This window comes from Narcine bancroftii, chromosome 5 (assembly GCF_036971445.1).
Source record: "Narcine bancroftii isolate sNarBan1 chromosome 5, sNarBan1.hap1, whole genome shotgun sequence".
Taxonomy (NCBI): domain Eukaryota; kingdom Metazoa; phylum Chordata; class Chondrichthyes; order Torpediniformes; family Narcinidae; genus Narcine; species Narcine bancroftii.
In genome coordinates, this window is record NC_091473.1 from 230885036 (window position 1) to 230912728 (window position 27693).

Consider the following 27693-nt stretch of genomic DNA (forward strand, 5'->3'; position numbering starts at 1 on the left):
CAGGCCTCCAGACTGGGAAGCAGTCATCCACTACCACTCTGTCTTCCTACATTCCACCAATTTCAAATCCAATTTCCAGCCTTTCCGGGGTACCTCATGTCTGATCTTTAAATTCTTGTGGTTTCAGCACAAGGTGAGAATAATTCAATGTCACGGGCAAAACAAAATTGTTTTTTTTTATGATCCTTAACAGGATGTAGATATTGAAGGAGTTGTCAGAAGGCAGTTAAAACTCCATCATATTGCCATAGCTTTGGAGTCACAAGATCAACTTATTTCCTCCTCTACTTGGCACTGACAAATCTAGTGTCTTCAAGGTTAGCATGACAAACTCTGGACTTTTATGACAGATTTAATTAAATTCCAATTTTATTTAAATCCACAACTGGTATGATAAGAATTTTAATTTATACTTTTGGATCCCTAGCCTGGAAACAGGTCCAGTATCCTATTTAGCACGATTGTTAGAAAAAATTACTCTTTCAAAGTACTTTTTCTTTACTCTAAATTTTTGAAACTTATTTAATTCTTATGAGGTATGAGTCTTCGAAAAAGGATTAAAAGGTGAGCTTTAATAAGCACAATATATTTTATTCAGAGTTTGAGATGTTATTGCAGACCCATTTATCAGACATCAATTTCCTGACCCATGAGACATTTGATGGAAGATTGTGGCATTTAGGTAGATAAGATTAGAAGGAACCTTTCAGGATGTGGATGTGTAATATATTCAGGGTTGGCGCCAAAATGAATGTGGGGGGGGGGGCACAGTACAACGCTCATAAACTTGCTCAGCGGGGGGGTGGGGGCATATGGGGGGCACGGCACCTCACGGGACCAATGCACTTGCACTGGCCCTGAATATTTTCATGCTTTGACAAAAATAATTACATAATGCACAAATGTCCTGGGGAAACTCAGCAGATCACACAGCATTCATAGGAGATGGAAGGTCACAAAAGCTTTGTGCCTGAGCCATTTGTCAGGAATAAGGAAGAAAGGTGGGGGAGGAGAGGAGGGAAAAAGGAAGAGGAAGGGGAAGGGGGGGGTGCACAGGCTAACAAGTAAGAGGTATTAAGTGATTCAGAAGAGGATGTAAGAAGAGGAAAAAGGTGATGTGTTTGGGGTTGAGGGCAGTCAGCTCTTTGATAGGATTCCTTGCCCCCCCCCCAACTTTTTATTCAATGACCTACATTTTTTTAAATTCTTGATGAAGGGCTGAGTTTCTCCAGCACACTTGTGTATTGCACTTGACCCCCGTATCTGCAAATATTCTTCTTTAAAAATGTACATAAGCTTATTTCATCTATGCATTTACCCTTTCTTTTTCTCACTTCAAGGTTCTAATTTATTTTTTTCTTTATCACTCAAGGTGACGAGTTAAGTAAATGAACATTATATTCATGGATAGCTACTCTTCTGGCTATCCATCCCATAGGATAATAATGGTTCCTTTCAGTCAGTTTGTGGGGTTTGATAGGATACCCCATTCCTCAGCAAAGAGCAACGTGTGTGTGAATGGATTTTAGGTGAATAGGGGATTGTACAGGTCCAGTCCCACCCTTGTTACATCCCCTTCTGGATCCAGCGGCATGGTGAGGTCCAAGATGGCTGGGGGAAGTTTTGTTGCAATAATTGGTCAGATCAAGCTTTGATGCAAGGGTTCTCCTTTCTGTTCTTCATGATACATGTTTGCCAGATGGCTGTTGACCCTACGAGAGGGTTTGTCTGCCTTTTGACAGGTCTTGCTTTTCATCCTTCAGGGTGCCTAGCCACACTCTGCAGCAGGCAAGCCTGGTGTGGCAGCCGATTTAGTCGCCGACCACAAGACCATGCGACAGGTTGTATTGGGTTACATGGTACTAGTAGCACTTAGATGAGTGACCTGGCCATAATTACTAATGTACTAATGAACAATGACAATCAATCTCACACAACTGTCATTACACACTCAGAAAGACAACTGCAGTTCAGGAGTGCAGGGAAGATTCATCAGGATGTTGCCTGTGATGGGACCTTTTAGTTATGAGGGTAGGCTGGATGGGATAGATTTGTTTTCCTTGGAGCAAGGGCAGCTGATGAGGAAATCTTTTAGGTGTATACAAAATTAGGAGGGGCATAGGTAAAAGGATTTATTTTTTACCCATGGAGGAGGTGTCTAAAACTAAGTAATATAGATTTAAGAAAATAAGATGAAAGGTTTAGATCTCGTGGTATCTTTTCACCCAGAAGGTGACCTGAATCTGAAACACATTGCCGGGCAGGGTTGGGTCAGATACACTTGTAAAATGCTAGTGTCTAGATGAACATTTCAATGCTAAGACATGGAAGGTTACAGACCAAGCAGTGGCAAATGAGGTAGCAGCCATGGGTACTTGATGGCCTGAATTTGTAAGGGTCGAGAGGTCTGTCTCTATGCTGTCTGACTCAACAAATTACAATGGATCGAATATCACAATGTTGTGTACCCTTCCCAAAACACAAATTATTTTGGTAAAAGAAGGGACAATTAAAAGCATTTCACTGAGCAAAATAAATAATATACTTTTCTGGATTTAAATGTTTATTATATCTGTTTATTGTTATGTCTGTTAAGTAATTATACTGTGAAGCAGTACATTTTACCAATTATAATGCAGTCATATGAACTGGTTAATCATTCACCTTTGCAGCATGTAGTCAATCGTTTTTTTTTAAGACTAACGACACAGCGAGTGCTGTATTCTGGAACAAAATCAGAAAAGATCACTTGAAGAAATCAACAGGTTAGGCAACATCTGACGAGGCAAAATGTGTAAGATGATAGTTGAGACCCTGCATCAGGTCATCCTGAATTACATTCCACACTATGAAACACTCACCCTGGAAATACTGAAACTGAAACCTAATAGAACTGAAGTAATTATTTGCAAACTGAAATGAATACATTTGGAATTAATATTGTAATATTAATATAAAGGATGATTAAAAATTCAGCCTTCTTTAAAATACTTGGCACAAAATTTTAATAGAATAAAATATTCCTTTGCCCCTTCACCACAATTTGAGATGAAAACTTAAGACATTATAATCAGAAGAAGACATGTTGTGAGTCTAATTGGAAATGTTCCATTCATTCGATCACATTTTGGAACTTGTCCAACTTTCTGATAGCAAAGTATCCATTTGCCTTATTAATCAAGCACTTATATTCTCTGATTGCACATGTACCAGGCAGTACCAGTGTCCTGATGTTATTGTTGATTTATGTGCATGTTATTACCAGGCTCAGACAGAATTCTGTTCTCCAGGTCACTAGGAAAACTGATGAACCACAAACGCTGTGGTGTTTCCTTCCACCACAGCCCTTGGAGCTCACTCTAAATAAAATTTGCCCAATACATCTGCTTTGAAGATTGAGAACCACTGGTTAAATCTATCCATGTCTCTTATAATTTTATAAATTTATATCAGGTCACCTTTCAACCTCAAACACGTCAGAGAAAGTTACCCAGGAAGGTTATATATCTTTACCTTGTAAGGACACCTCATGACCTGCTGAATTCCTCCAATGTTTTTGTGGTTTTATCGCATTCACAGCCATTTGCAGACTTTTGTGTTTCACTCTGATATATTATTTGTTTCTTTTCCCACAGATGCACTTTGACCTGTGGAAAATTTCCAACATTTATTTGTTCTTATCATGGTAATATTCTCAACTTGTATAACATTATTTGTAGGGAAGATGCTGAAAAATATTGTGGTAAGGTGTCTTATAATCACTGAAAGGTGCAAGTATTAGAGAGACTAAAGGTTTTCACAGTGAGCTCTTATTTTAATACTAACTGTGATTATTGCAGAGTGTCCTGGGTAAACTTGTACCTCTCACTTTGTTCGTTTTAGATTGGTCACAATGTTTGAGCTACCGAAAGAAAACAGAGACACACGGCGAGAGCAGTTCAGTTCATACAAACCTTTATTACTAAATCTAAAGCTGATTTCAAACTACAATATGCAAGCCCTTCCCAATTATACCTATCAATGCCTGGACTGGTCCCAACTGCCGAAGCGAGGCAACGACCGCACACTTGTAGTAGGTTGTCGGGGTGCCGGTAGCAGCTTCTCCACCTCCCCCGACCGGGACGTTGGTTGGACTCTAGAAGTTCTTCTTCTTGCTGAGAGATGTTTCCACCCCTCAGGGAGCCGGAAACTTCAGCAGCGGGACCACGGCTTCTATTACCCAAAAATTGCTTACCCAAGCACCTATTCCCTGCGCAAAAAAGATAACCGAGCATGCCTAGGCTTCTACCAAATACCACAACTTTCTAGCTTATCACTTTGAATACAATGGTTTACTTAGCTTAAAGACATCTAGCTTATCACTTCGAATACAATGATCTACTTAGCTGCGAGGTCTCGCTTGACAGTCTGCGACCAACGAAATCCGGTCAATCTCAAACAGCAACCAGCTAACAAGCAGGAAGATTAAACGTTCTTGGTACCAGATGTCTTTTTGTCAGATAACTGCATCTCTGGGCCTCATGGTGGAATTTAGCTTATGTCTGCTGAGACTCAAGCAGGTTACTGATACTCAGCCTTGCCTAAGCAAAAGCATGGTCTAAATCCTCCATTACACAGAGCAATGAAATTAGTGAATTGTGGCTCCTGAACATAACTTTAATCTTTATGTTTGGGAAGCCTTTGAGGAAACATTGCTTAGAAATTTAACCTGGGGATATATGTTGGAAAGAATTTGCAAAACAATGTGATTCAAGGTTTTGTTTTACTTTGTTTTTATACATGGAATAAATGTCCTTATTCTCAAATTGCTTTTTGCCTGTCATTTTGTTGAAATATTTCAGGAATCACAGATGTATGGACTTGTGAATCCTGACTTGTTTTCACAATCACATTACAAAATAGTTAGCAAGGTGGTAAGAAAACGGATGACAATATGAAAAGCTGCTAGCATCTGTCATTTTGAAGACAGTAGATTTCCTGCTGGGCAATTTCCACAGTGACAATAATTATTGCTCCATGATTAATTGTTACTGATGGGGCATATGACAAAACTGGTAAAAGAATCTTAATTTTAAAAATATATATATTTATAGAGGAAGCCAAGGAAAACACTTTTCTTTCACATATTCCCTTTTGATTACAATACATGCCTGAGATTACGAGTAGGATTTTTAAAGTGGTAGTCTGCCATAAGTGGAAGTCAATGCAGCCAACTCTCTTCAAACACTGAGTACCTATGACCTCTGTGGTGCATTAGTATGTATTAGTCCATTGGGAAAAGCCCCAGGTGTAGAATGTTTGTTTGTAAAGTGGGTTCCAGCCAACATTATAGCTAGAGTCGTGAATGGGGCTTGCTATCATAAGAAAGTACTTATTGAATCACCAATCCTGTGTAGGGTTCTTCCTGGGAACAGTTGGTAGATATAGTCTCTTGTTGTCAACACTTCTGCTACTTCTTGTCCTCCCTCTTTAGCAGACAGTATACAATGAACTCTTTATCGTCACCCCACCTTGTAAAGTAAGATGAGAAAATACACAGAATTGCTTTTTCAAAATTGATCTGAGTGTTGAGATTGTTACTGTTATTCTATCAGTTAATATACATAATTCATGGTAAAAATCCAAAACTACTGTCAAAATCACAGTGCTTTGTATATGCATAGGTGAAATTAAAATGATGTAAAAATACACTGTCTAAATATAGAGGCATTGAGTCTAATCAAAGAAGCCTTATAAATGCTGAGTAATTCATTTGAAGAATCCAATACTGCAAAATCAAACCTTCTGAAATAAAGTTAGCCATTCCCAATGGGGTCCCATCACATTTAAGGAGTGGGGGGGGGGGGGGTGAAGGGGGTCATGAACTGAAACCATAAAAATAGTTTTTATGCTTTAATGTAGTTGGAAGGAAAGAAATATGGAAAAACAACAATATCTAACTGCTTCACAGGGAAGGGGGCCCTTAAACTTTGAGCAGAGTCCTAAAGGGACTATAGACAAAACAAAGGTTGAGAATGGCTGAACTAAACAACTATTAGCATCAGCCAATATTTTCCCAGCACAAATAAAATGTTTAGTTGGAAACTATTTACTGTTTCCACCACCTACTACATGATGCCCACCACTAGACATGTACTCCCCTACTAGTTTCATCTGACCTTGACTCTATCATTACTCCCCTAGTCCAATCCCCCCCCCCCAACTACATACGCAACACCTCACATGCCCTCCATCTCCTCGACAACTTCATATTCCCAGAACTGGACTGCCTCATCTTCACGATGGATGTCCAATCCCTTTATACCTCTGTCCCCCACACAGTAAGTCTGAAAGCACTTTGCTTCTTCCTGGACCAAAGACCTGACCAGTCACCCTCAACCACCCCCCTCACTCTAAATAACTTCTCCTTTAACTCATCTCACTACCTCAAAATTAAAGGAGTAGCTAAGGGTCCCCGCAAGGGTCCCAGCTACCCCTGCCTATTTGTGGGCTTTGTGGAGCAATGTATGCTACAAGCCTACACAGGCAAGACCCCACAACTCTTCCTCCTGTTATCGATGACTACATTAGAGCTGCCTCATGTGATGAGCTTGTCAACTTCATCCATTTCACATCTTATTTCCACCCTGAACTCAAACTCACCTGGTACATCTCCAATAACACTCTCATAAATTGATGAAGGGCTCAGGCCCAAAATGTCGGTTTTGTATTTCTACCTTTGCTACATAAAAAAAAAACACTGTTTGATCTGCTTAGCTTCCCCAGCACTTTGTGTTTTTTTACTTTGATCACGGAATCTACAGATTTTTGTGATTTACTTCTTACACATGCCCCTCTCCACCTTCCACAGGGACGGCTCCCTCTACCACATCCTTGTCCACTTCTCCCTCCCAACTAATCATCTTTTTGGGATCTACCACTGTGACCAGAGAAGGTGCTCCACTTGTACCCACACCTTCTCCCTCAGCACCATATGTGGCCTCAAACAGTCCTTCCACGTAAAGCAACATTTCACTTGTGAATTTGCAGGAATCATCTACTGCATCCAATGCTCCTGCTGTGGTCTCCTCTACATTGAAGAGACTGGACACAGTATGTTATCTAGATCGACTAGACAAGGCTGTCCTTTGTCGTCAGCTCTATTTGCATTGGTTATTTAACCCTTGGCTCAGATGATTAGACAAGATAGCAATATTAAGGATATTAAGGTGAAAGGAGACACATAAAATAAATTTGTTTGCAGATGATGTTTTGATATATTTAACATAACCTGTGTTGTCTTTGGGGAGTCTGCATGATAGATTAGAGCAGTATGGTGAAGTGTTGGGATATAAAATTAATTGGGAAATGACTGAAATTATGCCTTTAGCTGAAGTAGATTATTCGCTTTGCAGGCATATTGTGAAATTTAAGTGGTCTGACCTAATTAAATATTTAGGTATTATCATAGACAGTAATTATAATCATTTATATGAACTGAATTACTTACCTTTATTGTCTAAAATTAAATATGATTTAAATCGATGGAAATATTTACCTATAACATTAATAGGATGTGTTAATTGTGTTAAAATGAATATCTTTCCCCGAATTCAATATCTTTTTCAATCTATCCTTTGCAAGATTCCTCAAAATGTTTTGTTTTTTTTAAATACTTTATTTAAAAGATAAGTAAAAAGTATAACATACAATCTAAATATTTAAACAAAATAATTTTACAAAGATTTATAGATAAAGAAAAACAAAACACAACAAACAAAAAATTTAAAAAAAAGAAAAAAAACCCATTCCCCACCCCAGCTATCTCCCTTAAGGGGAGCCAAAAATATAAATCATATATATATAAAAATTATATTTGTTGATAACAGTTCAAAATGCATCCAATTGCATATATTCAAAATATGGAGACCACTTATCAACAAAAGAAAAGAATAATTATCATGTAAATTATTTTTTTTCCATAACAATACAAGCTTTTAATTCATTATGTCAGCATATTATATTAATTTCTACATCATCTTTCCAAGTACTAGCAACACATTTAAGCGCTACCAATAACACCAAATGTACAAAAGCAATTTGAACTTTATCCAAACCCATTCCCCTTAATGAATACAAATCTCCCAACAAAAAAATCATTGGATCCAAAAGTAGTTTAAAATTATACAATTTTTCCAAAACTATTTTAATTTCTTGCCAAAGTGGTTGGACTTTCACTCAAGTCCAAACAGCATGTGAAAAAGTACCAGTACAAAAACCACATCTAAAGCAAGAATCCGAATTACTAAACCCATTTTTTTAAAACTTTTCCAGGGTCAAATACAATTGATGTAAAAAATTTAAATTGACCATACCATATCTTACATTAGTTAATTTAATTACATTGTCCTGACACATGTTCGCCCAATCATCTTCAGGAAAAGTAAACACTAAATCAGTCTCCCATTTAAGTTTTGATTTTTCCCAATCTGGTTTATCCATATTATCCTGTAATAAATTATACATAACTGAAACATAACCCTTCTTTGGTATAATAGAAGTCAAAGATTCAAATTTCGACAAAGTAGGTAAATACATCTCTCTCCCATAATTATCTTTTACCAAAGCCCTAAGCTGACAAAAGGCAAAGGAGGAAAAACCCAACACCAACCCCAACCAACCAATTTTCCCCTGCAGCCGCTGCAACTGTGTCTGCCTGTCCCGCATCGGACTTGTCAGCCACAAACGAGCCTGCAGCTGACGTGGACTTTTACCCCCTCCATAAATCTTCGTCCGCGAAGCCAAGCCAAAGAAAGAAGCTGATAATACACAAATAAAGAATTTAAAGGTATTTCAAATCGTTCTCTCAAATGGATAAAACAGTCCTGTATTGTCTTATACCTTTAGAATTCCAAATATTTATATCCCGACAATTCTCTAAATTTCAATAAACACTCCTGTAACTGTTTCAATGATCTCTCAGGCTCTGTCAAATATATCAACACATTGTCTGCAAATAGATTAATCTTATATTCTTCATCCTTAATCGTCATCTCTTTAATATCCTCATTTTGTCTAATAGCCTGTGCTAATGGTTCTATAGCCAATGCAAAAAGGGCTGGCGACAATGATCAACGAGTTAATCAAGTCAATTTAAAAAGTAAAGATGTCTATCCATTTGTCACCACCCTAGCAATCGGATTCATATATAAGGCCTTAACCCAACCAATAAAGAAAGGGCCAAATTTAAATTTCTCTAATACCTTTAATAAAAAGTCCCATTTAACCCTATCAAAAGCTTTTTCGGCATTTAGTGCAACTACCATAGGATGATTAGGTTGCCGCCAATATCCATTGATCAAAGTAAGCAATCAAAGTATATTATCTGAGGCATTTCTAATCTTAATAAAACCTGTTTGATCAATATGTACTAATTTTCGGCATATGCTGCTGCTACCTAGACGGTCTAAATTTGAAATTTCACTCGCTGATGGTGGTAAGAAAGGACTTATATCTGAGATGTATGCTTTATTGCAGAATAAAATGCTCAAGCCAGATGTTTATAAATCTAAATTAAAATGGGAAAAAGATTTGTCCATATCTATTTCTCATGAAGATTAGATGACTTTATGTGAGGACGGTATGATTAAAATTGTAAATGTAAGGTATAGATTGGTTCATTATAATTTTCTTCATCAGCTATAATGAACTCCAGAGAAATATAAGTTTATTTCTTCTGATTTATATTTTAGATGTTATAAGGAAGTTGGTTCTTTCTTACATTCTACTTGGTTATACGAGATAGTGAGACCTTTTTGGTATAGAATTAAGGAACTTTTAGAAGCTATTTTCAAATTTAAAATTTCACTTGATCCTTTGATATGTTCATTGGGCTATATTAAAAAAATGAGCTTGGAGTTAAAATTGAATAAAATTTTTTTGAGATTAACTTTAGCAGTAGCTAGGAATTGTTTGGCATTTTAAAATATGAGACAAATGTAAGTATTCCAAGCATGGCATTTGGAAATGAGGTCTTGTATTCTGTTGAAAAAGATAACATACAATTTATGTAATAATTATGCTTTTTTTTGTAAAAACCTGGAATATATACGGTGGAATCATTATTTTTTTTACTACATGCATTGGTGGTGGTGCCCCAAACCATGGCAAATAACTGAAAGGTGTTATGGTAATTAATCTCCTCCTTTTACTTTCTTCTTTTTTTTTCTTTTGGGGTAGTTAGAGGGGTGTTGGGAAGGTGAGGTGGGTTAGGGTAAGGGTGGGGGGGGTTGTAAAGGATAAAAATGCTATGTATTTGTTTGTATCTTTATTATATGATCTATTATGATTAGTAAATTAAATTTTCAAAAAAAAAGAGACTGGACACAGACTGGGAGAACACTTCGTTGAGGATCTTGTCTCTGACCGCCACAATAGTATGGATCTTCCAGTGACCACCCATTTCAATTTTCCATCCCATTCACTTGCTGGCATGTCTGTCCATGGTCTCATGTACTGCCAGACTGAGACCACCCGTAAATTGTAGGAACAGCTCTTCATCTTCCGACTGGGCACCCTCCAACCGGATGGCATTAATATTGATTTTTCTAGCTTTCGTCCCCCACCCCCTCCTTCCCCTGTCATCTTTCCTTTCTCTGCCTCCTTTCATACAGACATCATAACTTCTAACTAGCCCCTTAATTTAATTAACACCTTTTGTTGGCCTGGGTTCCTCCCCATTGTTTGAATTTTGAGACTTTCTGACATATCCTGCTTCTGCCTTATTCTAGAAGGGCTCAGGCCCAAAACGTCGGCAATGTACCTTTGTGTCCTTTAGATGCTAAAAAGACCAGCTGAGTTCCTCCAGCATTTCAGTGTGGTTTACTACAGTCACAGCGTCTGCAGCCGATTATTTCACTGTTTCAGTTCCACAACTTGCAACTTATTGACAGATCTAAGAACATGCACGCAACCATTTCTTTTTTTAGCAGTTTACAGAATACAGACACTTACATTAGAGGTGACCTCCATGATTTGTCTTGTGCTTGGATAAAAAAATTCCAAGCTTGATGGTAATGTGATTACTCTCTGAGTGTATCAGCTGTTTGCAGAAGAAAATACATTGTGAGATGAGCAACAGCAAGACTACAGAAGCGTCATGAGGACATTTATATCTTCAGAATTTTCAGTAACCTCTGTTAGTTACTGCCCAGTGATGACTGAGTATCTCTTGTGGGTGTGCATGCTGTGGGATCCTTAAAATGGAACATGGAACATGTGGAAGTGGAACATGGGAACACTGGGTTTGATCCTTTGACCTAATACTATCAAGCTTTTGAATACCCCATTTTCTGAAATTTATCTGTGTATTTCACTGTTTCTAATCAGTTTGAACTGGTTCTGCCATAAGTAAAATATTATTGTAGCTAGCTGAAATCTTATTTAGTGCCTATTGTATGCAAGTAAAAGGATAAATATGTAATTGCAGTATCTGTCTCATGTACAGTGGAAAAGATGCACTGATCACAGGTGTTCCTTGCCCAAACCAGCTTTGACCTTCTTACTGGCTGTAACAAATTGGCATCATTTGGACATCAGCACTCTGGGAGAGTCTTGACTGGTGAACTTCTGTTCAGTTCGACACATGGGATGATGCAGACGAGCTATAAGTTACAGTTTTAAATTAGAGAGAACTACTGAGTCAAATAGATTGCATAAGGTGTTTCAAGTGTTTTGTACCCAGTATTGTGTAAATCAATATTTGGAATTCAGTCATCTGCAAATATCAATGCAGTTTGATTCGATGAGCAATAATGTTGATTCTACAACTTTCATCTGAAAGATCAATTCACTGATCATTACTTAAATGTACTTTTTAAATTGAATTCAGAACAATGACTCTTGTTACATGCTGGGTGACTATTTAGGAATATTGGCAAGCTACTCTGAGCGGCTACTCGCTTCCTACAGACCAGGCAAGTGCTCCATTTCTTGGGCTTAGATGAGGTGCTTTGAAATCCATTTAAAAAGAATTGGATATCAACCAATTCATACCAGTGCATGTAACATTTTGGTTAGATCTCGATCAAAATGAAAGTTTGTGCTGTAAAATATAAATGATGCACAATCATTAACACAGAGACTGAAGGCTTTTGTTTACAAGAGATGGACAGCATTCCTTTGTTGGTCACCCACACTGACCCAGACTCGAACTTGGGGCAGGCTTGTGGCATAACAGGCTTTATGGGGAAGAAAGGGGGTAGAGTCACGAGCCAGCCAGTGAGAGCAGAGTCAACCAGAAAAGATCATGACATTTACATGTGCATGCAAATATATGCAATAGTGGTTTCACCACAGTAATATTTCCACACCCTATGAGAAAGTTAGAGATTTTCTTAGAGATGCCTACCATTAACTGAGGGCGTCTCGAGGTTCAGGTTTTATTAACTTTCTGAGGGGAAGCATTTGATTCAACTTCGTGCTTACTGAGATGAGATGACGAAAAAAGGGCCAGTATGCTTAGCGTAAAGGGGGGCATGGTCAGTGTAGCAGGCAGTGCAACACTGTTGCAGTGCCAGCTACAGGGGTTCGGATCCGGCACTGTCTGTAAGGAGTTCTCCCCATGTCTGCATGGGTTTCCTCCAGGCACTCTGCACAGGGGTTGAAGGCCAATTGGGTGTAATTGGGCGGCAGAAGGTTGTGGGATGAAACAGCTGTGTGTCTTAAATTTTTTAAAATACGTTTAAAAAAATGGTGGTGTTTGGAAATGTTCTTGCCTCGTGATCTTTACAGAGCATCAAAAGAATTGTATGCCCAAATTATCATACTAAAACCATTCTAAGAAAAAAAAAATTGGATTAAATTTAAGTCAACTGATCATTTCACGCAGTTCTCTTGTTTTTTCTTCTGCAGTTACAAGAATATTGTCACACAGAAACGGGCTGGAACTGCTGTGTTTCTATGCTGGGCCATATCTATGATAGTTGGTATGACTCCCATGTTCGGATGGAACAAGTATGCGGAAGCAACCCAAGGTGGCGTGAACTCCAGTCAAGTCAACAATATCATTGTCTGCCAATTTGAGACTGTAATCAGCATGGACTACATGGTCTACTTCAACTTCTTTGGCTGGGTGTTGCTCCCTCTTATACTGATTTTTGTGATCTATGTGGAAATATTTAATCTTATACGGAAACATCTCAGCAAAAATATCTCAATCAACAATTCTGATCCACGCAGGTACTTTGGGAAGGAACTAAAACTTGCCAAATCGTTAGCTCTTGTATTGTTCTTATTTGCAATGTGTTGGCTTCCTCTACACGTCATCAATTGCATTACGCTCTTTTGCCCCTCATGCAACAAACCAAGTATAGTACTGTACATTGCTATCATTCTAACCCACGCAAACTCTGCTGTAAACCCCATTGTGTATGCTTTCAAGATAAACAAGTTTCGAGTGACTTTTCTCCAGATATGGAACCATTTCATCTGCTGTAATAAGAAGCGCAACTCAAATAATTTAAGCAGGGAACAGTTAAGGGGTATAAGAGAACAAAGAAGTATTATGTAACTTATTTACATGGTAATTGGCCTGGATAATCAATAAGAGTGTTATCAAATGCTGATTTCCTTACATTACTATCAAGTGCATTCAAGGGCCATCAAAGTGTTCTGGTGAAACTCATCTGTTACCTGGTTTCCGAGCGAAGAATCTTCTTTACATCATTTAAAACATTTTCGGTGAAGCTTTTATGGTGTCTGTTCCTCCTCTGCTTCTCTTTCATATTGTCTCCACGTCACGGTCATGTGTTCCCAGGTTTGAAGAATGGGCTGATGATGGGCTGCTGGATGACCTGTTGAAGAGGATCAGGGCTACTGTAGTGACCATATGGAGGAGTGAGCCTTGTAGCAGCATGGAAATCAACTGAAATCAAAGCACTAAATGTATTGACAAAGACAGAAAATCTTAAGACCATTGCTGTGAATCACTTTAAGAGACCAACATCTGATAATATGCTCTACCAGCAAACAGATTTTATTAAATCATGTATTTTTTGAACACAATGATTCACCGTACCATTTTACACTGTAAGATATAACCAACAGGCCTTAATGTTAGTTGAAAATAAGTAAAACTATTGACGTTGTATTTTAAAGTGACATCTTAATCTTAGGCTGTGTTAGAAAACAAAAATCATTGTTTTTGACCTTAAATTTGCACTGACATTGGTGAATATTAGTTGAGTCATAATTATACATATATAAGTATGTATATTTATTGCAGAGTTTGTAAAATGCAGCGGTGAGTGTGATACTCATCTGTATTTATTTTCCGCCTTTACCTCATTCAGTTGCAGGAAACTCTTCAGACAAGTGCCCCGATAAGATCAATGGTTTAGATTACATACAGGATTGCTCACAAGGGCTATTCGTTTTCCCTAGGCCTAAAGTGTTAGTTATTATTTACTTCTTAGGAGTTTCTCTGGCAGGTTTGTTCATTGCAGCATTTAATGCCCATCCTTACTACCCCTTGGAAAGCTTATCAGGTTCTATCAGTTTGAAATTGGTGTGATGAAGGCAGGCAGAACTCAACATTAGGCAGGGAGACTTCTATAACATCCAGAATCAATATCAAGGCACAATTGTTTTCAAAAAAATTGACTTCCTTAAAAAAAAACAAGGATTATATGATAGACAACTTCAAGTTGAAGATAAAGATCATTTCAGATATTAGCTGTATCACATAGGAAGTTGGAGAAACATTAAATTAACTTTTATTGCATTTAGCAGGTTTAATCACATAATGATGCTGGCACATCACATTTCTTCACCTGGTCTAAAACTGTTTTGCTGCTCATTTTTATTAGTTCTCGAGTCAATGTCCAACAAGAGTCGGCCAGCATTGATGGATTCCAGTTGCCCTGATACCACTGTTCCATGGTCGCAATATATTGGTGAAACCTTTCACCATGTTCATCACTGACTGCACCAAGTTCAGCAGGGAAGGAGTCCTAAGTGCGAATGCAGAAGATGAATTTTCAATGACATCTTGCACTCATGGGTTTGATGCTTGAAGTAGACTTAAAATATGACAGGAAATCACAAAAATAAGTTATATCAAAAAAAAAAACATTTTTATGTTTGATTTTTGTGATCAGAAACCCCAAAATCCATAAAATACCCCTAAAAATGTTCAGGAAGCAAAATCTTTTTTGTCCAGTGTTATTCATTCTGATATTACAATTGAAAATATTTTAATTTGCTTTACACCTCCTAAAATCATTATCGGAACTTTATTACCATCTCTCCTTAGAAATCGATATTTTTCTTTGAGTTTCAGTTTCTCCATTTATGGCATTGCAACAAGAGTGAACACAATTGAGTAACTGCTCAGTAGAATCAGTGATAGCAAGTTTGACAGCAAGAGTTCCTTAAGTAAATAGTTACTTCTATATGGAAACTTTAAATTGTGGCGATAGTGAAATGAAAGTACAAAGGATGCCAGGAATCAGAGAGAAAAAAACACAAAATTGCCATATATGTAAATAAGGAAGATAACCATTTTATCTTGTAAAGAAAGAGCTAGTTAATGATCTATGTTATAAACAAGTGCCTTCCTCTTCACAGATGCTATCTGTTCAGTGAAGGAGTATATTGCTTCTGAAATGGAGTCCATTGAACGTTCGTTCTTGTGACACCTGACCATAAATCCTATCCTATTCCAAGTCTTTGGTTAATACTAAGAGACCAATGGCCATTCTGTCATAATTAGGATTTCTTTCCTCTCTCATTACTTTCTGTTAATTATATTCTGTTTATTTTTTCTTTCCCGTTATGAATTTGTGCCTCACTTGTTGCTGGTAAAACTAAAAGATAACTTGCAACAGTTCATTAACAAACACATCTCCTCGATAATTCAAAGGGAAAGGGAAAGGTAGCACAGGAGAAAATTTTCAGTTGTAACCCCGAGTTTATGCTCCATTGGCTGGTCTCAACAGGGGCAACATGAAGCTTCAGCATTTCCCTGTGTAAAAGAGACATAGTCTCTACTTCTGCTTATCATCCAGTGACTCATTTTAAAACACTGTCATCTACAGTTATTGAAAAAAAGGCTGAGGTTAGCTGTAAAAACCAAAAAATGCTGGAGGAACTCAGCAGGTCACACAGTCCATAGGAGGTAAAGATATATCACCAACATTCAGGCCTGAGGTCATCTTCAAGGTATGTATGAACAAAAAGCAAGCAGGCACCTGAATAAAAAGACTAGGGGAAAAGGGAAGAAGGGTCAGGAGGAGGACCACAGGCCTACAGGCAAAAGACCAGTATTGAACATAGATAGAAGGACACAAAAATGCTGGAGGAACTCAGCAGGTCTCACAGTCCATAGGAGGTAAAGATATATCACCAACATTCAGGCCTGAGGTCATCTTCAAGGTATGTATGAACAAAAAGCAAGCAGGCACCTGAATAAAAAGACTAGGGGAAAAGGGAAGAAGGGTCAGGAGGAGGACCACAGGCCTACAGGCAAAAGACCAGTATTGAACATAGATAGAAGGACACAAAAATGCTGGAGGAACTCAGCAGGTCTCACAGTCCATAGGAGGTAAAGATATATCACCAACATTCATGCCCGAGGTCATCTTCAAGGTATGTATGAACAAAAAGCAAGCAGGCACCTGAATAAAAAGACTAGGGGAAAAGGGAAGAGGGGTCAGGAGGAGGACCACAGGCCTACAGGAAAAAGACCAGTATTGAACATAGATAGAAGGACACAAAAATGCTGGAGGAACTCAGCAGGTCTCACAGGAGGTAAAGATATATCACCAATATTCAGGCCTGAGGTCATCTTCAAGGTATGTATGAACAAAAAGCAAGCAGGCACCTGAATAAAAAGACTAGGGGAAAAGGGAAGAAGGGTCAGGAGGAGGACCACAGGCCTACAGGCAAAAGACCAGTATTGAACATAGATAGAAGGACACAAAAATGCTGGAGGAACTCAGCAGGTCTCACAGCATCCAGAGGAGGTAAAAATATATTACTGATAGTTTGGGCCTGACCCACTTCTTCAAGGTGTGAGTAAAAAGCAGGCAGGTATCTGAATTACACCCTGTATTCCCTCTGAGGACCCTCCAACTGAATGACATCAACGTCTCTGGTTTTTATTAACCCCCCCCAATCCCACTCCCTCCCCTACCCTTTCCTCCTACGATCTTTCCCCATTACGTTTTTTACACAGCTGCTGTGTTCCAGGAAGCTATTCCCAGTTTCCTGGAATGCAGACCGCTAGTTCTTTTCATGGATCGCCTACAGTCTAAACTGAAATGCAGGTGATCTGCGAACAACAGGCTAATGAATAGGTATTCTGTCTAAACTCACGGTGTGATATGGAGATTTGGAGTTTTGGTCATCCCTGAGTGAACGGTTACTCCCGGAAAGTAGGGAGATACACAAGTTCTATGTAAAAAAAAACATACATATCTCCTTTCTCTAGCTCTGTCCCTCTTGTTTCCCTTTTCCCTCTCTCTCTCCTTTACCCAAGCTATGCATTCAAATAGCCAACACCACCCCCTCCCCCACCTTCCCCAATCAATTGTCACTTATCCTTTCTCCTGGCTTCCTTTCCATATCCAATTAACATCTTTTGCCTCTACTCCTCCCCCTGCCTTTTCTTTTAATTGAGCTGTTTGACCATACCTTGAAAAAGGGCTCAGACCTGCAACTTTGGTTATGTATTGACACCTTCTATGGACACAGCCAAGTTCCTTCAGCCTTTTTGTATTTTTTTTTACTATAATTACAGCATCTGCAGACTTATGTGTTTCACTCCTTGGCTTAACTGTGATGCCTTTGCACTGAGATAATGCTCCATTGTTTATAGAACAGTCTTCATGTGAAGAATATTTGAGACACAACACTGTTGTTGGTTCATAATACCTCAGGATACTCCAAGAAAGAAAGTTCAATTCAATTTAACACCTCGTTCCTAAGACAGGACGATAGGATTCCTTTAAGATAGGAATCATGAGGAGGGCATATGTTGAGGACAGATTTCTAATGAGGAATTATTGCTTTTAATACGCTTATCTTTAACAGTTCAATTCATTAAATCCAGATGATTTTATGTTTTTTTTAAATCAAATCGAGAAAGTACCAATGTATTTGAATTCGAAATAGAATATGTACAAACAATTTGCTTCATAGTGAAGGTGGAAAGTCTATATTGTGTCACTAACCAACTTAAAAGTAATTTATTGATGAATCTCCCTTTCAAATTCTATTGTGGCAGTTGGGCTTAATGAGGAATTAAAGTCAATGTCAGAAATAAAATGATTCTGTAACAGAAAATATTTGTGGTCCCCTTAAAACTAGTTATGATTGGTAGAGAAGTCTAGTGACATAGATGACTCTAATTGATATCCTCTGTATTGAATTCATGAATTTTGACATTTAATACATATGAATTTCATGATTTCCAGGACACTGGTACATCTGACGTTCCTGAAGATTAAGAGTTCTTATTAACCTTTTCAATCAAAAAGCCATCCGCTGGAGGAACTCAGTGGGTCAAGCACCAACTGTGCAAGAAAAAAAAAATGAGCAGCATCTCAGGCCAAAATCCGTTATCAAAACTGGGGACTTGCGTTAAAGGCGTTCGGCTCGACACATAGACCAGAATTTTTTTTTCTCTCTAACTGATGCTGCTTGGCCTACTGAATGCCTCCAGCAAACCGTGCTTCGCTTCAGATTCCAGCATTTGTCTCCAGCCATTTCAATAATTTTTAAAAACAAAATGGATAGAACACTGGCAGTCAGTCATTATGCCTGTCATTTTAACCTCCATAGAACTGGCAGTATGTGGAGGTTTGACTCAACTTGTTGAGATATTGACACTCAATATAAGAAAGGTGGTTGGTTAATGTGTGCATTTCCAGCAAAGCAAACAAATCTGAGTAAACCTCTTGAACAGTACATTGTTTCCTGGAGAAGTTATGTCAAGCAATGCTCATTATTATCTATTCCTGGACCAACAATGTTTTCAAAGCACTACAGTGATATTTAATTTTTTTTAAATTACATTTTACTTCTCTTCTTTGGCTTGGCTTTGCGAACGAAGATTAATGGAGGGGGTAAATGTCCACATCAGCTGCAAGCTCGTTTGTGGCTGACAAGTCCGATGCGGGACAGGCAGACATGGTTGCAGCGGTTGCAGGGGAAAATTGGTTGGTTGGGGTTGGGTGTTGGGTGTTTCCTCCTTTGCCTTTTGTCATACAGCACAGTAAAAAGGCAATTCCAGCCAGTTAAACTCTTGTAATCCAATTACACCCAAATTAACCTATAACTCCGTAAGTTTTGGATGGTGGGAGGAAAACGGAGCACCCAGAGGAAACTCACGCAGAAACGGGTAGAACATACAAACTCCTTAAAGATAGTGCTGGATTCTAACTCCACTTGCTGGCACTGTAATGGTGTCCTGCGAACCGCTATATTTAAAGGAGAAATATCCAGTTCAGCATTGGATAAATATGACGTAATTTTTTTTCCAATTTACCTGCCCTCCACTGGGCTCCAGTTGTCCCCCCCCCCCCCACCCTCAAAGATCCCTAGTCTGACTAACCTCAATCATAAAACCTGATCTCACACTGAGATTCTGATCTCCAGGCATTATCTCAATGAACCTGCATTCCCTCATCTCCAAGTTCCAGGCCTTGATATCCATTATCCCACTAATCTACATTCCCCTGCAATTGATGTTCTCCTCTACCTTGAGGGTTTTTAATCCTCTTGTTACATTTTTAGAATCAAGTTTTAATCAGAAAAAAATGAGAAGTAACACTGTATTTAGTCAAAAGGGGGAATAAAAACTTCACATGATTATGACAACCATAGCTTATAATAGCAGATAAGATGCAAGTGTGATTCCACAACTAATAATAAACAAATACAACCATTGTCATCAAATGTATACAAGGTCTCTCAGCTGCTCACAACATAAAATAAAAACTTTGAATTAGGTCTCTCTGGTACAATTAACTTGCATAAATTGCATTAGAATAAAAATTCATTGTGTGCTTCTCAATGTGGTGAAATAGAATGGATTGGTAACTGTTTCATTCTCTCCAAAAAAAATGTAATAATTGTGAAAAGGTCTTCAAACAATTGCTGAGCTGAGCTCTCCCTTTGTCACTGTTTTGAACATTTGTTGACAATTCAGCATATATCACAACTGAACCTTTAATTTCTTGCATTAGGTCAGGTGAATCTTTCTTTATTGTACATATAATTTCCATCTGAAACTGTTTTGTTAAAAAAAATTCCCTTAAGCACAATGGGAAAAGTGGCTCTGTACAAATAAAATATTGATATTTGTGAATGCAAATGTCAGAGTCTGATGTAACATTCATACTAAAGGTAACAGTAAATACCCCAATATATATTTACATTTTTATTAGAATAAGTAAAATGACAAACAGGTTTAGGTAGACAAAAAATATTAGGATTGCTAAGTTCCTGGGACGGCATGAGTTATATCCCAGGTTACTACAGGAAGTGAGGGAAGAGAATGCTGGAAAGTTAGCAATGATCTTTGCATCCTCTCTAGTCATGGGGATCCACGCTGCTGAAGATCCAGCTGCGCTGGATGGGTCACGTCTCCAGAATGGAGGACCATCGCCTTCCCAAGATCGTGTTATATGGCGAGCTCTCCACTGGCCACCGTGACAGAGGTGCACCAAAGAAAAGGTACAAGGACTGCCTAAAGAAATCTCTTGGTGCCTGCCACATTGACCACCGCCAGTGGGCTGATATCGCCTCAAACCGTGCATCTTGGCGCCTCACAGTTTGGCGGGCAGCAACCTCCTTTGAAGAAGACCGCAGAGCCCACCTCACTGACAAAAGGCAAAGGAGGAAAAACCCAACACCCAACCCCAACCAACCAATTTTCCCCTGCAACCGCTGCAATCGTGTCTGCCTGTCCCGCATCGGACTTGTCAGCCACAAACGAGTCTGCAGCTGACGTGGACTTTTTACCCCCTCCATAAATCTTCGTCCGCGAAGCCAAGCCAAAGAAAAAAAAAGTAATGGGGATTACTGGAGGATTGGAGAATGGCAAATATGGTCCCCTTGTTTTAAAAAGGTAATAGGTAGAATCCTGGAAATTAAAAATCAATGAGTCTTACATCAGTGGTGAGCAAACTGTTAGAGAGGGTTCTTAGGGACAGGATTTATGAGCAGTCGAGAAGTATGGTCTTCTCAGGAATAGTTGTCGTGGCTTTGTGAGGAGCTGGTCATGCAGAAGTAAAGTCTGTGTCTTCATTACAGGGAGATGCTGAACCTTGAGATGACTGGTAATTGAGTTTTTTTGAGAAAATTACAAATGAAATTGATGAAGATAGACTGATAGATCAAGTGCATATGGATTTTAGTAAGGCATTTGGCAAGGTCCCCATGGTAGACTTATTCAGAAAGTTATGAGGCATAGATAGGATAAATGCAACTTTGGCCATGTGGATTCAGATTTGGCTTGCCTGCGAAAGCAGAGGGTATTAGTAGATGGAATATATTCTACCAAAGTGACTAGAGGTGTTCCGCAGGGATCTGTTCTGAGACATACTTGTGATTTTTATAAATGACCTTGTCAAAGAAGTAGAGGGATGGGTTAGTAAGTTTGCAGATGACATGAAGGTTAGAGGTGTGATAGTTCAGAAGGTTGCTGTAGGTTACAACAGGATATAGACAGGATGCAGAGTTGGGCAGAAAAGTGGCAGATAGAGTTCAAATCAGCTAAGTGTGAAGTGAGGCATTTTGGAAAATCAAACAAAGTCAGACTACGTGGTTAATGGCAGGATTTTTAACATTGTGGAAGAACAGAGGGATCTTGGGGTTCATATCTGTAGATCTCTCAGGGTTCCTGCGCATGTTGATAGGTTATGGTATGCTGGGCTTCATTAGTTGGGGAATTGATTTCAAGAGTCTTGAGATAATGTTGCTGCTCTATAAAACTCTGGGTAGAACACACATTGAAGATTGTGTTCAATTCAAGTAATCTCATTACATGATGGATGTGGAAGCTATGGAAAGGGTGCAGAGGAAATTTACGAGGATGTCAGAATCAGAATTTATTGTCAACATGTGCCACAAAATTCTGTTTTGTCACAGCAATACAGGTGTAAAATTACTGTAAATTAAATTTTTAACTAGTGCAAAAAGAAATGAAAGATGAGATAGTTTTTCTGTAGTTCATTGTCCATTCAGAAATCTGATGGCAAGGGAAAGAAGCTGTTTTGTACCAATAATTGTCCGTCATCAGGCTCCTGAACCTCCTTCCTGATGGTAGCAGTGTGAGAAGAGGGCATGGCCTGGGTGGTGATGATCTTGGAGGATAGAGGCTGCTTTCTTGAGATGTCCTCTTGTAGATGTCCTTGATGGAGTAAAGACTGATGCCCATGATGGCACTAGCTGAGTTCACATCTCTCTGTAGTCTTTTTCTGTCCTGTGCATTGGCACCTCCACACTAGTGAAACAACCAGTCAGAATGTTCTCCATGGTACACCTGTAGAAATTTGTAAGTGTTTGGTGACTTACCAAATCTCCTTAAACTCTTCACAAGGTATAGCAGCTGTTGAGCCTTTAGAATTGCATTGACATGGAGGCTCCAGGATAGATATTCGGACACCTAGTACTTAACTATTTCCACCTCTGACTTCTCGATAAGGATTGGTTTGTGTTCTCCTAATTTTCTCCTCCTGAAGTTCATAATCAGGTCAAATATGATGCCAGAGTATAATATTAATGGCAAGACTCTTGGCAGTGTGGAGGATCAAAGGGATCTTGGGGACTGAGTCCATGGGATGCTCAAAGCAGCTGCGCAGGTTGATTCTGTGGTTAAGAAGGCATGAGATGTATTAGCTTTCATTAATCATGGAATTCAATTTAGGAGCTGAGAGGTAATGTTGCAGCTATATAGGTCAGAACCCACTTGGAGTACTGTGTTCAGTTCTGGTCACCACACTACCAAAAGGATGCAGAAGCCATAGAAAGGGTGCAGAGAAGATTTACAAGGATGTTGCCTGGATTAAGGAGCAGGCTTTATGAAAGCAAGTTGAGTGAACTCAGCCTTTTCTCCTTGGAGTGACGGAGGATGAGAGGTGACCTGACAGAGGTGTATGAGATGATGAGAGGCATTGATCATGCGGATACTCAGAGGCTTTCTCCCAGGGCTGAAATGATAGCCACAAACGGACACATGTTTAAGGTGCTGAGGAATAGGTGCAGAGGAGATGTCAGGGGTAAGTTTTTTTTTCACAGAGAGTGGTGGGTGAATTGAATGGGCTGCTGGCAATGGAGGTGGAGGCCGATACGATAGGGACTTTTGGAGACTTTTGGATAGGTACATGGAGCTTAGAAAAATAGAGGGTTATTGGTAAGCCTAGTAATTTCTAGGGTAGGGACATTTTCTCCACAACTTTGTGTGCCAAAGGGCCTGTATTGTGCTGTAGGTTTTCTATTTTGCTGATGTTGAGTGCAAGGTTGTGGTAACAACTTGCAACCAGCTTATCTGTCTCACTCCTTCCTGAATGCTTTCTCATTATGGTCTGTGATTCTGCTGAAGATGTGGTATCATTGACAAATTTGTAGATAGCAATGGAATTATGCCTAGCCACCCAGTCCTGGGTATAGAGCAAGAAGAGCAGTGGGCTAAGCGTGCCAGTGTTGAGGTGTGCCAGTGTTGCTTATCAGTGAGGAGGAGATGTTGTTTCCAGTTCATGATGACTGTGATCTTCTGGCGAAAAAGTCAAGAATCCAATGGCAGATTGGAGAATATGTCTTATGAGGCAAGGTTAAGAGAGCTAGGGCTTTTCTCTTTGGAGCAAAGGAGGATTAGAGGTAACTTAATAAAAGGTCTACAAGATTATGAGTTGCATGGATAGGGTAGACAGCTAGTACGGTCTTGGTGTTTGCTAAGGGCTAGACTATCAAACACCAGAGGACATCAGTACAAGGTGAGGGGAGAAAAGTTTAGGGAAGACATCAGGGATGTATTTTACACAGAGTATTGAGTGCCCAGAATGCATTGCCGGGGATGGTGAAGGAGCCTGGTACAATAGGGACATTTAATGGACTCTTGAACAGGCCCACGAATGCAATAAAAAAATAAAGGTTTATGGATGTGAGGTAGGGAAAATTTAGTTTGTTGAGTACATTTCAATGTTGTGGACTGAGGGGCCTGTGCTGCGCTGCAATGTTTTATGTTCTATGAATGAACGCCTAAACATTTTGTTGCCTCCATTCTCATTTTACAAATTTGGTATCATGATCTGCCCTTCCACTTTAATCATATCCCATTAGGTTTTGGATAAGCAAAGCTCAATCCAGTGGAACTAAGTTGCTCTCTGTTACAAATGAAATACTAGGATGACATCATCTTTTATCCTTAAATGCCCCTTGAGCAAATGATCAGGAGCTGCCTTCTTGTGTTACTGTAGTCCTTCCTTGATAGGGAGTTCCATGCTTTACATCTAGTGATGATGAAGGACCAGCAAAGTTTCCTAATTAGAAGAGAGTGCAATTTGGTGACAATGTGCAAGAGGTGGTGTTCCCATGCTCTTCTGTTCTTGTCCTCCTCACTTGTAAAGGTTGCAGGCTGGAGAGGTGTGATCTTTGTAGGGTAGGTGAGTAACTGCAGTGCATTTTGTAAATGATACATAGTACAGCCACTGTGCACAGGTGGTGTGGGAATTGCATGTTTAAGCTAGTGGACGGTATACTGATCAGATGGACTACGTGTCTGAGGATGTTGAGTAATTCAACACTCATAGATCTTAATGGCGTTGGGACTCAATGAGTCCTGGCATTAGCTCCAGATTTCAGATTTATTATCAGAGTACATACATGATAACACATACAACCCTGCGATTCTTGTTCCTGTGGTCGAGGCAGAATCACCACTTACTGGTAGTGGAAAAAAAACTGTACTTAACGAACACATGTAAACAAATAGATAAATGTAAACAAGCCGACTGGGCAAAACACAGAAAAAAAATAATAAAGTGTAAAAATAAGAGTACTTAAATGAGTCCCTGATTGTTGAGTGATAAAGCAATCTGATGCGTCTCAAAAACAAGGACTGTGAACAACGTTTGATAGCAAATGATTTTATTAACAAAAGACCAATGAGGGGAAAATAGTAATGGGAATAACACACATACAATTTATAGACGAGCGTGGGAAAATGATGAAGGGAATAACACATACACCATAGTTTATGGATGAGTGAGGGAAAGTAGCAACAGGAATAGCAGATGCAGGCACTATTTATTGACGAGCATGGGAAAATTGCACCAAAATAGAACACATATGTGCACAATTTATAGAAGACAATCTCAACAGCGATAAAATACATACATACACAATGAAGTAGGAGCACACAACAATCAAGCACTGTTCTCTCTAAGCTGTGCATGCGCACACGAGCACAAATGGTCTGTGTGTACACGCATAATGGAAATCAATGAGCACACATTTGTGTGCATGTGTGTATGCACGCAGTCTATTTTCTGCAAGGGTGCATGTGCGAGGGTCCATGTGCACAGCTTAGAGCGAAAACTGCAATTAAGTTAAAAAACAATACAATACCCACCACTCCTTGACTCAGTGCAGACACAGCTCTATGCTACTAAGAACACTAACTTAAATGTTCCCAAACCTATAACAATGCACATCCCACCAATGATTTCTCCAGCGCCATTCCACGGTACTTATCCTGGAGTGAAGCAGCGTGCTCCCTTGAAGATGGCAAAGAGGGTGAGCCAAGTGCAGGGGGTCCAGCCCAGGGATAAATGGTTCATTGCCAGCAAGGTTAAGTCAATTACAAAGGTCAATGACCCAAGCATAAAGAAACATATATTAGCCAATGGCAAGGTGTACTCTAATGGAGGGGGTGGGACCAAACCTTGATTGGCAGGTAGTAGGTCTTCCAACCAGGTCATGGGCACTGCTGTCCAGCCATGATCTATTACAATGCACTGATGGAGTTTATTGATGATGTGTCTATGGTGGCAGCAGTTCCTAAACCTGGTGGTGCAAGTCTCTCCGATGGCAGCATTTCCTGTAGATGTTCTTCATGATGGGGAGGGTTTTGCCTGTGTCCACTACTTTTGCAGGACCATGATGTAGCTGGTCAGCACACTTTCCATCACACATCTGTAAAAATCTGCCAGGGTTTCCAATGACACACCAAACCTCCGCAAACTCCTGAGGAAATAAAGACATGATGCGCTTTTTTAAATGATCCCATTAGTGTGTAGGGTCCAGGAAAGATCTTCAAAGATAGTTACTCCAAAGAACTTAAATTTGCTCAACCTCTCCACCTCTGATCAAATACCAAGGTAAGATAGTTGAACTCTGGCATTTCAAGAAATCTCATTGCCTGGCATTTTATGGCATGATTGTAACTTGATCCTTAGCAGTTCATTCCCTCTCTTGAACAATGTCAAAGTCTCGCAGATTGCAGACATGGCCAGCTTCATTTGCTGATGAACTGTGAATGGGATTAAACATTGTGCAGTCATCAATTAATATCCACACTTCTCATCTTCTGAGGAAGGAAAGAAATTCATGGAGTAACAGAAGATGATTGGGCTAGGTTTTGCGATCATTATTCCAAATAACTGATAAAAACATTAAAATTTCACAGCTGCTGTGAAAGGAAGTAAATTTGTATTTTTGGTTAACAAGGTTGATTGGTGTAATGTTGGAATAACCAATAATTTTCCCTCTGAATTATTGGACAAATCCAAAAATTCCAATTTATCCCATCTCCCTTTGTAACTATGGCCCACCATTCCAGACAGTGTCCACATGAATCTCTTCTGCACCGTTTCTGGTGCCACCACGTCATTTCTGTTAGGGCTCCCAAAGGGCTGATAGATTCCTAATCACTTCAGAGGTGAAAAAAATCAGGGGCTGAAGAGGGCAACAGATGCCTCAAGCTCACGTTCACTGCTGGACCAGCCAAGGGTTGTGTTATTACGGAGGTTCAAGTTTCCTTTTATTGCCACATGATAATCCATTAAAAATGTATTTTAACTTTTGCCTTCCGCAAAGCAAACAAAGAATCACCAATAGTTTGCCCAGCCAGTGGTGGATTAACTACCACTTGGGCCCCTAAGATGAACTTTTATCAGGCTCCCCTTGACCCTGCACCCCCCCTGCTGCCCCACCCTTGAATAGAATGAAGTGACAATAAATTACATAAAATAACATATTGTTATACCTTGCATAATGTACTTCATGTATAAGGAAGAAATTTCGTTGTAGCAACAACCCTTTCCAGAAATGCTTTCATGTAATCATGTTCTGACTGGTATTGTCAAGTAATCAAGCATGGTCTTCACTTGAAAACAGTTTGCAGTTAAAACAGAATCCCTTATCTGTGCTTGGAGAATAGCACAGCCAACTTCTCTTGATTTTCTCACCATTTGTAAAGGGGCGGTAAAACATGGACTCACTAAAGTAACATTTCTGTTTATTGTCTTATTTTATAGATTTCACAATACTGGCTTTATGTTCTAACAGGCATTGCTCCCTGTCGTTAACTATGCACATGTTAACACCAACTCGTGACGTTATAACGTCATTATAGTAAACACAATCTTACAGCTGCTGTACAAAGTCCTAAAAACATTACTTCTAATTGTTTATATGTTTAGAGCCTAA

General features: G+C 39.2%; 1 protein-coding gene across 1 annotated transcript in view; it reads left to right on the forward strand.

The window, feature by feature from the left end:
* The window catches only part of LOC138765022 (adenosine receptor A1-like), a 63193-nt gene extending 49058 nt beyond the window's left edge, over positions 1-14135 (forward strand). Inside the window, exon 2 of the mRNA XM_069941646.1 lies at positions 12892-14135. Coding sequence (XP_069797747.1) covers positions 12892-13549 — 658 coding nt within the window. The 3' untranslated portion in view covers positions 13550-14135. The remainder of the gene's footprint in view (positions 1-12891) is intronic.
* Positions 14136-27693: the final 13558 nt, after the last annotated feature.